General features: G+C 49.5%; 6 protein-coding genes across 6 annotated transcripts; 5 read left to right on the top strand and 1 right to left on the bottom strand.

Annotated features, from left to right (window-relative positions):
• Positions 1–231: 231 nt before the first annotated feature.
• Positions 232–2,699, top strand: Pdw03_7136 (DNA/RNA-binding domain, Est1-type; the record flags this gene model as incomplete). The annotated part of the gene is made up of 3 exons (XM_014678718.2): positions 232–350; positions 408–2,475; positions 2,535–2,699. 3 exons carry the CDS (start codon positions 232–234, stop codon positions 2,697–2,699), a joined length of 2,352 nt encoding a protein of 783 aa, XP_014534204.2.
• A 1,541-nt stretch (positions 2,700–4,240) lies between these two features.
• Positions 4,241–5,674, top strand: Pdw03_7135 (Dolichyl-phosphate beta-glucosyltransferase, putative; the record flags this gene model as incomplete). Its single annotated transcript, XM_014678719.1, has 3 exons — positions 4,241–4,354; positions 4,474–5,265; positions 5,330–5,674. 3 exons carry the CDS (start codon positions 4,241–4,243, stop codon positions 5,672–5,674), a joined length of 1,251 nt encoding a protein of 416 aa, XP_014534205.1.
• Positions 5,675–6,658: 984 nt separating this feature from the next.
• Positions 6,659–7,468, top strand: Pdw03_7134 (Glycosyl transferase, family 2; the record flags this gene model as incomplete). The annotated part of the gene is made up of 1 exon (XM_014678720.1): positions 6,659–7,468. The coding sequence occupies one exon, from the start codon at positions 6,659–6,661 to the stop codon at positions 7,466–7,468; it is 810 nt and encodes a 269-aa protein (XP_014534206.1).
• An 898-nt stretch (positions 7,469–8,366) lies between these two features.
• On the top strand, positions 8,367–9,617 carry Pdw03_7133 (Zonadhesin; the record flags this gene model as incomplete). The annotated part of the gene is made up of 1 exon (XM_014678721.1): positions 8,367–9,617. The coding sequence occupies one exon, from the start codon at positions 8,367–8,369 to the stop codon at positions 9,615–9,617; it is 1,251 nt and encodes a 416-aa protein (XP_014534207.1).
• Positions 9,618–10,734: 1,117 nt separating this feature from the next.
• On the top strand, positions 10,735–11,691 carry Pdw03_7132 (E3 ubiquitin-protein ligase rnf213-alpha-like; the record flags this gene model as incomplete). The annotated part of the gene is made up of 1 exon (XM_014678722.1): positions 10,735–11,691. One exon carries the CDS (start codon positions 10,735–10,737, stop codon positions 11,689–11,691), a length of 957 nt encoding a protein of 318 aa, XP_014534208.1.
• Positions 11,692–13,826: 2,135 nt separating this feature from the next.
• Positions 13,827–14,990, bottom strand: Pdw03_7131 (Autophagy-related protein 3; the record flags this gene model as incomplete). Its single annotated transcript, XM_014678723.1, has 2 exons — positions 13,827–14,367; positions 14,440–14,990. 2 exons carry the CDS (start codon positions 14,988–14,990, stop codon positions 13,827–13,829), a joined length of 1,092 nt encoding a protein of 363 aa, XP_014534209.1.
• Positions 14,991–16,381: the final 1,391 nt, after the last annotated feature.

Raw genomic sequence — 16,381 nt, 5'->3', positions numbered from 1 at the left:
CGAGCCAAAACACCCTACTGCCCACGGATGCCTTTGAATTATGATTGCTCTTCAAGACTTCTACCTATTTAATACAAATTGTTTGGTCCCTGCTTCTAAATCTCAGCTCAATTTCCATGACAATATGTGAGATTGAGCGTCTCTTAATTTTTTTATTTTTTTCCCCCCTTACTCTGTGTGTTGGCTCCTCTGAAGTTCAAACGACATACTAATTCTCCCTAGATGGCCAAAATGGGTGACAACGTACGGTGCTGTGAGGAGGCAAAACCGACTCGGTGCAGTCTTCATAGCCTGTTGGGTGCTAGGACAAGACTCTCAGACAGAGTTGTCCGTAGCGACGTGTCATCTAGGTATATTGCAATATTCGAAGCGTCTGTTGCTTGCATATTTGTTAATTGTGAATACAGGCGACCTATGAAAAGACGATTGTCAGATGAACTCATCTCTGAATCGATGGGTACCCAAGGCTGGTGCTCGGCGAACTCGCTATCATCCAGTGCTCGACCAAAGTCTACTGGCGTCCTCGCAGACGACCGCACGGTGGAAACCCTCGGTGGTCATGGCATACGAGCTCTCAGAAGTCCTTCTTGCACCAGCGTAGGACATGTTCGCAAATATCGTCGCTGGGGTGGCGAGCCCCGGCGGGTATCGGGATCAGCTTCTCAGCATGTAAGATCCGGCGTGCCTCAATGTATAAATGAACGCCCCACGGATCCAAAAATTGAGATCAGTGCACCCAGTAAGGAAGTGGAATCGCATCGAGCCCAAGGCTTTGCGACACGCGCAGACACGATATCTTACTCAGCACCCATTGCCATGCCCAGTCAAGATTCTGTTGGTACTCAGAATGCTTCTCTCGCAACCCCAATGCAAGCGCAAGTGCAAGAGCAAGAGCCATTGAACACAAGTAACGATCCCAAAAAGATTCATAGCGGGGACAGGGTGCGTGGCGAGGCAGTCACTCAGGAAGCAAAGCCGCATGAAATGTTCAGGCAACCAGAGACGCACACCATCACCGAAGAGCAACTGATCAGTGAAGTGCGGGGAATTTATACCGGGCTTGTTATGGTGGAAAAGAAGTGCATCGAGATCGACAGACAACAGGCGCAATCCAAAGTCGAACTATCACAGGCTCAGTGGCAGACCTACGTTTCGCTCCACCGAACGCTGCTCTATGAACATCATGACTTCTTTCTCGCCTCTCAACACCCGTCAGCTGGTCCGATCCTCAGGGACCTGGCTACCAAGTACGCGATGCCGGCGCGCATGTGGCGGTATGGAGTGCATTCATTCTTAGAGCTGTTGCGTCAGAAACTCCCCGGCTCCATGGAGTATATGCTCGACTTTGTCTACCTCTCGTACTCAATGATAACTTTGCTGCTGGAAAGCGTGCCAAAATTCAGAGCCACTTGGCTCGAATGTTTGGGCGACTTGGCACGGTACCGAATGGCCGTGGAAGAATTCGATAGGACGGACCGCGAACTCTGGGCAGGGGTATCGAGGTATTGGTATACTCAGGATGCCGACCAAAGTCCAGAAAATGGCCGTATCCAGCATCATCTTGCTATTTTGGCTCGGCCGGACGTTCTTCGGCAGTTCTTTCACTACACGAAAGCATTGATCAGCGTGCGTGCATTCCCAAATGCTCTCAAGAGCATGATCCAGCTAGTCACTCCTCTGATGAACATAAATATGCCGGTCCAGGGGGTATGTTTCGTTACGTCATTTGTGACTGCTCACGGTGCCCTTTTCATGCAAGCTCCGGTTGAAGAATTTGTCTCTCGGGCGAACGTGTTTCTTACTACTCTGCGGAAAGAGATTGGCCGGGTAGATTGGGACAGGCAGCAAGATGTGCAACTCATGTCTTGCAATATCGCTGCAATATTTCAATATGGGAACAAAAATGCAGTGGTGGAAAGAGATTTCACATTGAAGTCACGCAATCCATCGGCAACAGATCGTCTAGCGGCAATGAGATGGGCCTCTAGTGCATCGAATGTACCCATTCACACCACATCCAGCGATCTCTCGTCCCAGCTTGCATTCCGGGCAAGTTCTCTCACGTTTCACACATTAATCGTTATGTTAGGCCAAATCGATGATCCAAAGATATACCCCAGTTTGCATATCTCTATGGCATTTGTGTGGTGTCTGGCACTCAACCCAGCTGCCGTAAAACGACTAGAACCGTTGGTTCCGTGGTCGCTACTTGCCAATTATTTAAACACTTTGTTCCGTCCCGACACGATCATTTCGAAGATTGAAGCCGAGTCGTTCCCCCTTCTTGAAGACTCAACAACACATCAGCTACCAGAGGATTTCTTGATCAGAGGACAGGCATGGAGCCGGCTATACTACCCAGACAACTTCTTCGATGGGGCTCCTACAGAAGACAACAGACCACTTAAAGAAGAGCCTTCGACAGTGATTCCTAGAAGTCATCGATGTCTTTGGCTGGGAGTGCGGATTGCAACTGTCTGTTAGCCCCTATGTCCCTTAAGCACATTTGAAACTAACCATAGATTCCATGCTAGTTCACCCGCTGGATAACATACGATCAGACACGACGGTTCACACCCACTAGATTAGCAGATGAATTCGCGCCAGTGGCGGAATCCCCCGCTTACCTTACCGGTGACCTTTACTCATTAGGAACTGAGAGACCACCCTCCTTCAAACGGGAGATGCAGGAAGTTTGAAAACGCGGTTGGGTGACGGCTCGCTCTGCTGTGGGTTCCGTCATGGCGTAAGCTGTGCGTCTTGACGGGTGGTCATTGAGGGGCTGGTGGAATCCTGGGGGTTTCGTTTTTTTTTTCTTGTTGGAGACAGAGTGTCCAGGCCCTCTTGGGTGCAACTCATGCCTTTAGGCTCTTTCCGTACAAGCTAGAGAGCGGATCCATATCTTTCATTTTTGCCAAACGGAGAATTTCCGGGTCGGCCACGCCTACACGATAGATGTCAGATTTCTCTCTGAGCCCACCCTGGAAGGCTTGCTTCTACCTCGACCACTCTCCAAGGACTGGATCGTTCGGTGTCTCCAAGCATTACTGCGTCGAATCTATTGCCATGGTTATTTGGAAACGTTGCCTGCCCCAGGATGCCCTTGCTTCTGTCCGTCCGGTTCCATGACGCTTGTAATGATCAGTTTTTAGGCACTGCGCTATGCCATCTCACCGTGGTTGGATTTATCATGTTGAAAATCGAGGCTCTCGCTTCGATCAGTTTCTGGACTCGGACCATTGCGTGCTTCTTCTAACCGGAAGTGACAAATTCAGAGCTAATGGAAAGAAATCACCCTTCGCTTCTCGGCGCGTTGCTTTGGTCTTGCTAGTTGAACGAAGAATTGTTGCAAGAGTACAAGAGGGCACAAAATCACATAGGGAAGCAAGGTGGTACGAAGAAGAAATGAGACGATAAGAGAAGGGAAGTATCTGAATAGAAACATTGAGAACTTTTGGTGTCAGTCCCTTCCTAGTTGGAAGTATTTGCATGTGGTGTATAGTTCCCTTGTCTTTGTCCTCCACGTATCAAGACTCTTCTTCTTCTGCTTCTTTTCTGAGGTAAACATCATTTCCATAACTCACACGCTTTTCTGTAGCCCTGTCTATGAATCATAGTTAGCAGCATGGCCGGCAAAGAGTACTCAGGCACTGCGATCCTATTCTGTCTTGGCCAATTTCTCTTGATATTTTTTCCTAGAGAACATTCTCTAGCTTTGCCCGTTGAAAAAAAAACCCTCAAAGAGCAGCGCCATTTAATAGAGCATGAATCAGCTTTTGAATGCGACAAGCTTCATTCTAGGTGACCGATATATGTGATCCGAGGTAAACGGGTATGGAGAGATAAACGAGCTACAATATCTACAATATCCAATCCACCGCATAGAACCGGAACAGACTCTAGAAAATCGGATTTGAAGGTCACTTGTAATTAAGTAAATCACTATAGTTCATAGAGTGCCTCAGGAACCGTGGCTCCTAGATGTGGATCTATTGGATACCGGCTGTGTTGCCGATAAAAGGCCAAGCTGGCGATTATCAACTTGCAACATTCCTTCCCTCCCTTCTGTCCTCTCTCTCCCTCTCCCTCTTCAATGGCTAGTATAATTCTGTCTTATCTCTATGAATAAACTACTTCATTCTCGGATATAAGTGCTTGCCTAATCACTTCCGGCATCACGTTTCCTCATTCCGCATCTCTTCCGTCCCCGCATCTGACATTCAGCTCGTCGCTCTCCACAATGGTGGCAGCTTGGGGTGAGATCTGTCGCCGATGCGTCACTACTGCGGTGGAAATCCCGGTTCAGATCTTACTCATTGCTGCCCTAGCCACATTGCTGGGACTATTTGTGCTGGTGAGTTCACGTTTCCCCCACTCCGCTTGCACCAACCAGATCGCGTGTTGGCACTCCGGAGACACACGCAGCCTCAATTGCAAGTTACTGACCAGTTAACTCTTCTTGCCATTGCATAGTTCTCAATATTTATTTCTTTTGTTGCGCCAGTCCCACGAGAACCCCTACCAGAGGAAAAGAAGTACCGAACCCTGGCCAAAGACGGATCCGTGACCGACCCGGAACCCCTACCCTGCTGGCTCGACAGCCTAGACGCCAAGGAGAGTGACTCAACCCCCACCACAGCCCACACAATCACACCAGCCGAGCTGTTCATGTCCGTTGTAGTGCCAGCCTACAACGAGGAAGACCGGTTAACTGGCATGCTGGAAGAAGCCGTCAACTATCTGGAGCACATGTACGGGGACACAGCCAGTGCGATCGCCAGAGCCAACAGCCCAGGCACAATGGAGACGCGCTCAATGCGCAAACGCAAGCCGAATGGAGATACCACCAGTGACGCCGCAGGCTCGGCCTCAGACCGCGGCTGGGAGATCATCCTCGTCTCAGACGGGTCGACAGACCGCACTGAGGAAGTGGCATTCCGGTTTGCGCGGGACCACCAGCTCTCTCTGCACCCCAAGGGACACGCGGGTCCGTGGACGCCGAAGGCTGCGGAGGGCGCTCATATCCCGCCCGGCACGATCCGCGTCGTGAACTTGACTCATAACCGTGGCAAGGGCGGCGCGGTCACGCATGGTATGCGCCATGTCCGTGGGCAGTATGTTGTCTTTGCGGATGCGGACGGGGCGAGTAAGTTTGATGATTTGGGGAAGCTTGTTGGGGCTTGTCGAGATGTGGAGGATGCGAAGGGGCGGGCGGTTGCGGTTGGATCGCGGGCACACATGGTTGGGAGTGAGGCTGTGGTCAAGGTATGATTTTTGGATCGGTGGGCGATGGGATGCTTGCGAGGTTGGTACTGACTTTGCTCGATAGCGATCCAAGCTTCGCAACTTCTTGATGCATTCGTTCCATTTGATCCTGTGGCTCATGACGCCTCCTAAAACTGCTACTGTCAAGGATACACAGTGCGGATTCAAGCTGTTCTCTCGCAGTGCGTTGCCTTACATCGTGCCGTACATGCATTCCGAGGGCTGGATCTTCGATGTTGAGATGCTCATGCTGGCCGAATTCGCTCGGATCCCTGTGGCTGAGGTGCCCGTGGGATGGAGGGAGGTCAAGGGTAGCAAATTGAATGTTCTACGAGATAGTCTTGGTATGGCTTGGGGTCTGGCCGTTCTGCGAGCAGCTTGGTCGCTAGGTGTGTATAGACAGCGATGATCAAATGTGGAACTTGATCGTTTCCTCTTTTTTTTCCAACCAATTTTCCAAAACGAAGATATTGTATCTTGGATCTTTGGAGACTCGGCTTTTTTTTTTTTACATGGCCGGAGTGGTTGGTTTCAGTCAGCTTTGGACATGGTCTTTTCGTCACTATCAGGTCTCCACTGTAGAACAGGATTGTAAAACTGACTGGTGGAATTGAATGGCTGCTGATACCGTTGCCAACATGGTCCCTTGGGGCGATGTCTTTGATTCCCTTGGCAATGAGGGGAGACGGATGTTGACAGTGCCGATCTACCTATGTTGTAGTTGCGCTCTCTCAAACGGTCTACCTCGGGTGTTTCGCTCAAACGAATGTAGTTACTTCCACTATAGAATGTCTCCTGCATCACCCCACCTGAGACAGAATACTGGACTTTTTGCATATGCGTCTATGGCACGTTTTAGTTCCTCCATGGTACCTCTAGCCTGATTTATTAGATCACACGTGTGCGTTGGGAAAGTCGACGTAGCTTGCTATACATCAGACCCACTGATACGTGGGTCACCAACAAGGATCATACCATTCAAGCTTGTTGCATAAAAACTTGTAGACCATACATGGCCCAGGATTCAGGAACGGGTAATTACCTAGAGAGGGCCTAGCATTATGTTGTTATGGCTTTCCACATTTGCCGAACTTCCTTGACATGCGGTGAAGTAAATGCGGAGGCCTAGAGAATGCCGATCAGATACTCGGCACTTCCTTTAATGGTCTGATGCCTTTTGCACATACGTTATGCAAAGTCATCTACGGAGTTGTACAACGCTCTTTTGTTTGGCATTGCCCTTATCTGACGGAACGAAAATTTTCTGGCGGTGGCGACACATCTACAGCGTCGACACCCGAGTGGTACCACTGCCCTTTAAATGACAACGACAACTCCAGTTCGCAGGTCAACATTTTGTCATATATTGCCATTTTAATCTAGCGAACCAAGCATGAAGCCTAACCTCAGTCGCACCTCGACATCACCATCACGGCTGTTGCAACTCCCAGCCGAGCTTCGTCTCAAGATCTACGAGTATGCACTAGACGTACCAAATGAGTACCTAGTCAGCAACCCGATGATCGTGCTAGGCGATCATGGCAATACCTTCACAGCCCGCGGCCAATACCGAGCCTTATCAATGAGTCCTCACTGGGTTGGCGAAGATGGCACCGCACGCAAGCTACTAGCAGTGAACCGCCAGCTCCACGACGAAGCTGAAGATTACCTCTACTCAACACACACCCTCTTCCTCCGCAACTCCTTCAATCTCGACCGACTAGCTGAATTCCTGGACACGCTTAGTGCAACCGCCCGCGCCCGCATTCGTAGTGTCGGCTTCGAGGTCTTCTTCTTTGTGCACACGCAGACCGGCGTGCCGAAGCGCACCCTGAAACAATACGAGGCTGCGGCACGGCTTCTATCTGAGAAAATTCCGCTCTGGAATAGTGTGCTGCTTTACCTCGATCCACGCTACTATTATCCATCTGCGAACGTGGGTGGTCGGGATCCCACGGCCCGAGGAGTATTTGATCTTGCTACGCGCTTCGGCGCCTTGTGCAAAGATGTGAGATTCTATCCGCTGCCGAATGGTGATCAGCATCTGCTTGATGAGGCTCAGCAGTTTGTTTGGCGGAGTCGTTCGTCGTTGAGACCGTCCGATGATCGTCGGTCTATTAAGGGATGCTCAGCTTGGTCTTTGGATTTCAAGAAGACGTTGGTTGCACCAAGTCGGGTCTGGCCCGCCTCGTCTGTTTGCTGAAGGCTTTCCATTATTTTTTCCCGAAACATCTTTGATATCCCTATTTTTTGTTTTTTTTTGGGGGGGGGGGGTTTCATTTTGCATTGCAAACCCCCGTCCGATCTGGGTTAACTCCTTCAAATTAGTTTTGATCAAGCCAGCCCTGCCAGCTCTACGTCATGACTTCTGCAGATCATACCAGTCAAGTGCATATTAACGGTTTGATGTGGCACATCTTTAGCGCAAATAGCTGTACTAGAACGTTCAGCTTCCTTTTTTTTTTTTTTTTTTTTTTTTTTACTCCATTTTCATTGGTTCCACTAATTTGGTACAAGGGTGGATTCCAGATAAATAGTCTTAGGTAGATTGCTCTTATAAACTTACAAGATAGATGGCCTATTACAGTCAAAATTATATTAGATCTTCGAGATCATCTTGATGATGTTTAGGATTACCCTTTTGACGTCATCAGCTGTGATCATGTCCGTTCACTTGTTTCTTCTTTGATTTCCTTTCTTCTTTTCTCATGTCACCTCGTTTCCTCGGAATTTGTGTGGATTTGGATTTTCTATACTTAACCTCTTTTATGCTCCCCTGTGTCTCCTGGGAACTCCCGTAACTGAATAGCTGCCCAAATCCTAAGCCCAACCATCCTTTCACCTGCAAATGCGTCACTCGAGGCTTGACATGTGCTGTATCGGTGACCTTGCATGAAATCCCGGCGTTAGATGGCCAAGTGCTGTGAGTTCATTGACCGCTTTTAGGAACTCCACCGGTCTCGACGTGGAAAGCCGAAGCTTTGCAGGTTGGGCACTATCGTGACTATCATGGTCCGATCGTGCCCACCGATCTATCTCTAATATACCCTTATCTTGCCGACTTCCGCTCATTATCGCGAGAAAACAAAATCGCAAGCACCATGAAGCCTACCAAATTACTAGACGGTCACGGAAGTCTCTACAAAGAAGTCCGCTTCTCTCCGACCGAAACACCAATCCATCGCACACAATCCGATTCATCTACGTTTCCTCCTGTGATTTCAGGCTATGGCCGAACCGCTTTCCAAGGCCCGGCGTTGGTGAATTCATTCACCATGGATACGTCCTATATTGACCAATCGCACGCGCTTCTCCAAAAACAACAGCTGAACTTTGACACCGAAAGAGAATTGTTTGCGCAGGAGCGCCGGTTATGGGAGAAAGAGCGGGCGCTGTTGCGATCGAAGATTGCCGAGCTGGAGGTGTATGTGAAAAGTCAAGGGAACAGAACAAATCAATTGGGATCGGAGGGAGCCAAACTTGTGCTTGCAGGTGGGATATCTCAGTATAGCACCAATGGCATCGCAGCTCAAGTGTGGGAGGGGACAAGTCCGGGTTATCGGCCAACAAGGGTGTTTTTCGATCATGAATCTCCAGACCACAACTATCGATCGCCAATTTCCGAAAGTGGGAATCTGCCATCCCTTGATCGGGCCCTTTCACCCCATTCGCGACCGGTCGACCCTTCTGGAGCGCCTGTGAGTCAGCCAGTGCCGATCGAAAAGCTTGACAGCACCCTGGACGGCATAACGCTCAAGTCCACGGCGCTTCCACCCGCTGTGGTAGCGCGAGTGATCACCCCGCCCTCCCCGTCGCCCCTGGTAACCTCCCCTGGATCTGCCCCTGCAACCGCTGCAAGGCCTCTTATGGAACATCGACACAGTCTCAAACTGAAGCTGTCAGAGCTTGGCCCGCCCGATGAAAACTTGCTCCGCCATGCTGGTCACACCCCGATGGCGATCATCGACGCTGATGATAGTCGACGGTCCACCCAGGACGGAACTCCGCTCGAGGTCGAGGAAGCCCCTCTGGCGCTCGTGGCGCACGTTCATCAACCCGCCGAAACTGAGATCTCCTACTTCCCGGATTTGCCAGATGACCCTGCTCTTAAGGGGCCCCTCGGTCTGATCAATGATGAGGAGCGCGACTCGAATTTCTTGAGCGAACTAGATCAGAAACTCCTTGTTCAAGCGAAGAATATTCTAGGCAGCTCGGTAGAATCGGCAGATCCCAATGAGACCGATTCCGAGTCTGAGTTCCCTCGTCAAGGTGATGAAGAGCCTGAAATCAAGTTCAAGAAATCCACTAATTTCGGCACTGCATTTGGCACATCGAGGTCGGGTCAGGTCTAAGGAAACATTTCTTTTTCGTCATTTAGGGTTGGATCTTTGTGATCTGGCTGCTAGGTCCGACTGTGTATCCTTGTGAATTTCTTCTTGTTTGATTTTTTCTTATTTTCGTGGAGCAACATCTGCTTTTGATGCTATAACCATATTTTTTTTTTTAAATTTCGCTCTTCTGGCAAAATACCTTACGAGATTATGATATATGCTGATATATGCTGATATGTGCAATGTGCAATACAACTTCTTGTGTTTCAATTGTTTCAGAGATTTGTCGGGTTTACATGACTTGACAGACAACGGCCCTGGCAAGTTGCATTTGGACTCTGTGTTGGAGTTCCTTGCATCTGATGTATATGCCTTCAATCTTAATCCAATGTCCTCATTGGCTTCTTCGAAAGTCTCCCACAGAGAGAGATCTTGGAGTATCTGTGCCTTGCAACTATCCCTTGCATCTCTATAGCCCCATCTTCCTTAGGTATTCGATCACACGTGTTTTCTTGTGCCTCAAAGCACCTCATCTGCGTCCCATCCCGTGAAAATTCTGCTACTTCTGTCTCAGTTACGACGGCTCGGATGCACGGGGAAGGCTCGTGCATAAATCTTGACGCTGCTTGCTCAGGGCAAATCTGGTTTCTCGACCAAGCTGCATCTTCACTATTGAACCATTTTGCTTGCATGTCCTAATTTCCACCAATAACTTCGTCCCAGGCCATTTGAGACCTGATGTCTCTCATGGTTCCTTTCCTCGGCAGTGTCCGTTGACTCGGTGCCTTGCAGATCACTCCCCTTGTGACTTTTTTGTGTAGATGAGTGCCATCAAGGATTAATTTGTGCCTTGCAGAAATCTCCCCATCTGGTTCCATCTTGTGTTGTGGAGAGCCCGTAGCTCTGCCTATGATACTGTCCAAGTGTGCACTTTACACTGGTGCCAGAAAGTACAAAAGGATCATAGTTCACGCCTGCTATTCTACATCCATCATCACAGTCTCTAAACAGTCATTCACTCTTCACGCTCTTTCTAATTCTCTTTCAATCACTTTATCGACTCAATCTTCGGATTCTTCTAATTCAAAACCTCGATCTCCGTCCCCAAAACAACATATCAAATCAACCTACCGTAACAATGGTCTCTACTACGATCAACTTCTCCGGCCTTATGTGCCTCGCCCTTGCTCTCGGCCCTGCTGTCGTCCTCTCTGCTCCCCAGCTGCCCGCTCTACCATTCCCCGACATTATCAACCACGGCCCCGAGACCACCAACCAGGGCCCAGATAACAGCGAGACCTCCGCCGGCAGCGGTGTCAATATCGGCATCCCAGGCGGTCCCTATGTGAACGTCGGTGCTGGGTTCCTTGGCTCCCACCGCGGCCCCTGTGGCCCTGGGTCAGGCGATGACCAAGGCGCCGGCGCCGGTGTCGATGTTGGTATCCCCGGGGGCCCTCGAGTCAACGTCGGCAATGGCGAGTTTAGCCACCAGGGAGGCTACCCTTGCCCTGAACCTCCCGCTATTGTTGTCGTGCCTACTACTACCACTGCCAACCCTCCCCCGGTTGTTGCTGTGCACACCACCACTGCCAACCCTCCCCCGGTTGTTGCTGTGCATACTACCACTGCCAACCCTCCCCCGGTTGTTGCTGTGCATACTACCACTGCCAACCCTCCCCCGGTTGTTGCTGTGCACACCACTACTGCCAACCCTCCCCCGGTTGTTGCTGTGCACACCACCACTGCCAACCCTCCCCCGGTTGTTGTCGTGCCTATTGCCACTGTCAATCTTCCCACCGAGATTGTTACTCCTCCCGTTGAGACTGCCCACCCTCCCACATGGAGTGAAATTCCTACCATCCTTCCTCCTACCTTCACCACCCCTATCTCTGGCCCGCTCACCACTGTCCCTGCTGTCTGGGCACCCTTGCAGTCCTCCGTTCCTCTGATCCACCCCGCCGTGCCTACCGCATCCGCTTTGCCTTCTGCTGTGCCTTCTGTTCCTGTCGTGTCAGTCTTCAACGCTGGCTCATCTCTGGCCCCCGGAATTTTCCTCGCAGTGGCTCTTCCCATTATCCTGGCTTTCCTTCAGTAAAGCCCTGGCTTCAACTCCTACGTTTACTGTACACGATGAAAAATGGCGAAAACGACCCCGGACAGTCCATCTACCTGTCGGCGATGTGATTGGTTCATCTAATGATTGATTGGACCTGTGTATCTCATTTCTCTTCCTTGTCTACTTTTTTTTTCTTTACAATCGTCATTCTCAGTGTCTCACCCCAGATCTCCTGTACCTTCTGCGCTCACTCGTGAGGTCCAATCTTATTCTTACTGCCCTCTGGGCTCTTGTATGACTAGTCTGCGGATGGTTCTTCACTATGTCCACTTTGGACGTCCGCGCGTGCTTCGCACTTAGGCTTCTCAATTTATTAGTCTCAATTCGAATCTATCACTTTGATAAGCTACCAATTCCTTCAACGGTCCATTTCGGGGTGTTTAGATTTGTTATGCAAACATCGTACTCTATCCTTTTGAGATATCACCTTGCCTATACTATCATCTCATACATACTCTTTCTGTCATTGATTCTGTAGTAAACTTGTCAAGAAATCAATCTGGAATCTGATTTTTGTGCTATAATTAACTCCATCCATACCACACAATCGCCTCCTGTTTGTACTTCAGACTATTCTAGTAACTGTCCAAGCGAGGGCATTTACTGTATATAAGGCAGAATCGCGCGGAACCAATCTCAAATACTTACACAGTTGCTTTCAGGATTGCCGAATGGGGTATTCATAGTGCTGGATAATCCTGACCAAAGCATGACTTGTCTCTGAACCTCCCATCGCCAGCAGCCTGTCTCTGTCCCCGAACTCAGAGGATCCTAACCACTGCTTCTTCGAAACTCCATTCAGATAGATCCACCAGGAAAACCTAAAGCAGCATCCTAGTCCATGATCCCAATTGATCTAACTATGGGGATTAGGGCCGAGATCGGAATGACAGAATCAAATTCAGAGCAGTCTACATCTATCAGCTTATGTCCTTGTCGGAGATTCTTAGGATGATAGTCATAATCAGCACCGTACTCATCAAGATACTGCTCAGAAACCGTTTTCCTATCCACGTTTCCTAACTTATCGTCATTCTAACACAAGAATTTCGCAAATTTTCACCACAACTTTCACGTAATAATGTTTCCAATTCTCATCTAGAGCGGGCCAAGCTTTGGCAAGGGTTCGGCCTGGCACTCTGCTTAGAGAAGACAAGACTGACCACTGTGTTCCGCTTTGTATAGAATCATAAGTGCCTTGAAGCTGGGTTGTCGTTTCTGGACAAATTCTAGTGTCGTGGCTTCCGTTACCATATCTTTGACTCCATTCGACCTTGCAGAAAGCACTATTCCCTAAGGACCAGACAGCTGAGCCGTCCCCGGCATCATAAACTAGCACAGTGATTAAATGGTCCACAGGCAAAGGTCCGGATAGGGGCGGACGATTGGGCACATCAGAGAGGATGTAACTCAACCCATCACCCTGATCGGACCAGGTTGCGGGAACAATGAAGAACAAGGGCACCGATGAGCCCTGTTATCTCATCGACCTGGTTGATGGAATCCTTGACAGCGTCTTCCATTATGTGTAGCCACCTTCACAAGATGAAGCCCGAGAGGAAACTGCTGACCTCAGGAATTAAACAGAAAGTGCCGGTGTGAGTTGGGAAAGGAGCTGGGGGAACCCTACTTTGCTGCAAAGCCACACTCTGCAGCCCCAGAAATCAGACAGCGTACACATCCACTTTTGTTCCTCGGGCACATGTTGGTGTTATTCGTCAATCTGGCGCATCTAGCCAAGCTCCAAACCCCCTGGTCTGACCTCTATGACGCTAGGGGCTTATTTCTGACCTCGTGATGCAATACATCTACTCTGGAATATTCACAGATCATAGTAAATTTGCCATAGAAAACTCCCCAAAGCCACCGAAGATGATACACAGCAAAAGCAACTCGGGAGGAGAGGGAAGCAAAATTATCCGTACGCCCGCATGCCCAGAAGTAGAGTAACACCAAATTCATGTCATGTCATGCATCTCGCATTTCGAAAATCAAGAACAAAGGAGCAGGTCGCCAGCTCCCACCTATTATCCAGCCGAGTGGAGCCGAGGAATATCGCTACCGGTGAAAGAAGGGCCAGAAAAAAAAACAAGATTAAGTCCAATCTAAAGAGATTATACCCCCATCGTAAAGTCATGCTCAATGCCCGGCGTCACACTGGCAATGAACTTGAGGAAGACGACTAGGTACTGGTCTACCCGGATGGCGACCTGTTCTTCCTCGTCGTGTTGCAGCATCTCCCACTCGTCCCCGCCAGGTTGTGCATTATGGGAGTCTCCGAGCGACAGGTTCTTCGTCTCATCCACCAAGCCCTCCAGCCCGCCGCCTACCCGGAGAACACGGTTTGCTTCCTCGCGTGACTGTGTCTGCTTGAGCTTGTCACAGCGGAGCTTGAGTGCGGCATCGGCACGATCCAGAAGTGTCTTCATCACAGAGGCGTGGCGGCAGGGGTGTACACTGGCCATCTTGACGCTGCCCTCAAACCATGGGAAGTCCTCTAGCGTCACAGTCTTATCTTTGTAGTCACCGACGATGTCCTCCATCATCAAATGTGGTGGAAGTGGTTCGGATGGCGATAAATAGCCAGATAGGTAGAGGCGAGGTGTGCGGTAGAAGTTGGAGTAGGTAATGTAAAGGGTATAAGTGCGGAGCGATCTAGGGCGATAACGAGTCATAGATTAGAAAACAGATCAAGGTGCAGTTGAAGACAAAGAAATTGGCACTCACTGAGTCCCTGACTGGTCATCTATCTCTCGGATAATGGCTTCCTCGTCATCGTCTTCATCCTCCATATCGGGAATATCATCATCATCCTCCTGCTCGCCCAGATTCCCAGATTCATCGACGGTTCGCACGTCACGAATCCGAGCTTCTTGCTTATCACGGTCTGCCCCAGCGTTGTGACCACCACCAGTCCGCAACCATCCATCCTCTCCATCATTAGCTGCTATGCCTTCGCCGCCGTCGCCACCCGAGAGGAAATCCCTCACAATCTCATCCTCGAGCCCTGCATCTCCGGCAAAGTTATCGTTCAGTCTCCGATGACATGGTACTCCACGAGTCACCAAGAACTGTTTGCCATCTGGAAGATAGGATACACGTTTTGCCGGACTTGATGCGTCGGCCCATGACCATGTGGGGAACTTGTAGACTAGATAATCTCCGGCGAGAACAAACTCCTCTGGGGTAATTTGGCCGGTGTTACGGAAGGTGGAAGTGCGCGATACTGGGGCCAAGCGGTCCCGCCAAGTTGACAGTGTAGAGTGTAGGATATTCATTGCGTTCACAGGTAAGGGTGAAGAGAAGAGATACCAAAAAAAGCGGTGGAGGGATGGTAAATGATAAGCGGTGGAGCACATGATCTGCCCCGCGTGAGTGAACTGATATGCACGTGATAATGCCTTGCTGATGTAATATCTATCAACCTCAGGTGGTCTCAAGGCTGAGGCAGAGCGGGTAACCGCCATCAGTGCTCAAGCCTTTGTGGAGAAGACTTTCGAAGTGGTCTACATCGAGAATGCGGTAACAAGCTAGCCGCTAGTCTAGATTTCATAGAATAGACGTCTTACTCTAAAATCATCCATGAGAATCCAATTGTCGTGCTTGAATGCAATCATGTCTTGACCAGTGAGTCAATCGACGGCCCACAACATAGTCGGCATAGATGAAGTGTACACAAGGGATGGATCTGGCAAGTTCGACAGCCTTTAGGATGTTCTGCCTCTCTTGCTCGCATAATACCATCGTGCCTTAATTGAACCCCCCCCCCCTTCGTCAGTTTATAATCAAACGATGCAATCGTGTCATCAATCGAGATGTGATGGACGATATACTCACGGCAACCGTTGCATTTGTTAAAGCATGCGAATGATTTGCATGATAGCAATGGTACGATCGCACTTATCCAGAACTCGCAGCCGATATAACAGATCAAGAAAAGACGGAAGAGCACAGGGCTAGCATTGCGTGACAACCATAGGAGTACGACACGTGAGTTCATTGCCGATTGAATCGATGCAATCAATTGGGCAGCTATGAGGTGCTTCAAGAGAAACCTCAGGAAATGAGTCGGTTATCTGAAGGTTCCTGATACGAAGAGGTCACACCAGAGGAACTTGTATTTATCAAGATTGCCATCGCTGGCGGGCGAGGAGACATGGTGGCGAGCTCTGAGGACTGGTACAATTATACCAACGGACATACGGTGAGTTGGGTTACCAAAAAATTCAAATTGTTCCCCTAGCCAGACAAAAAGCTTTCTTTTCTATTTTGATTCAATTTGCCATTGGCGAATGTGGTATGCCGATGCAGCTAGCGAAATGTCCTGAATGTGGAGGCCTATTGGAGGACACAATCACCAGGCTGTTGAGAGTGTTTCTCAAGCGAAGCATGTGGAGTAGGATGAAAGCATCTATTTTGTTATGATCATCAATCTACCTAACTGTCTTGTGAGTTGAATCTTGGAATAGCATTGATACATCTACTTTAAATGTTACTGTTAGAGAGATGATATGCTATACAACATGTAGGTTCAGTTGAACAAGCCGCGGAACTCCCTGGCGATTACCCAATGCTGTAGAAACAGCTAGTTTTCTGACCGCAAGTTTGGCTCTATCTGCAGAAACAAGGCCGTCCAGCGTTGGGTGTTGCTGGGATTCCTTCTGGGTAT

This window comes from Penicillium digitatum, chromosome 2 (assembly GCF_016767815.1).
Source record: "Penicillium digitatum chromosome 2, complete sequence".
NCBI lineage: Eukaryota > Fungi > Ascomycota > Eurotiomycetes > Eurotiales > Aspergillaceae > Penicillium > Penicillium digitatum.
Note: the sequence above shows the minus strand (reverse complement) of the source record. Positions and strands in the feature narration are given on the sequence as shown.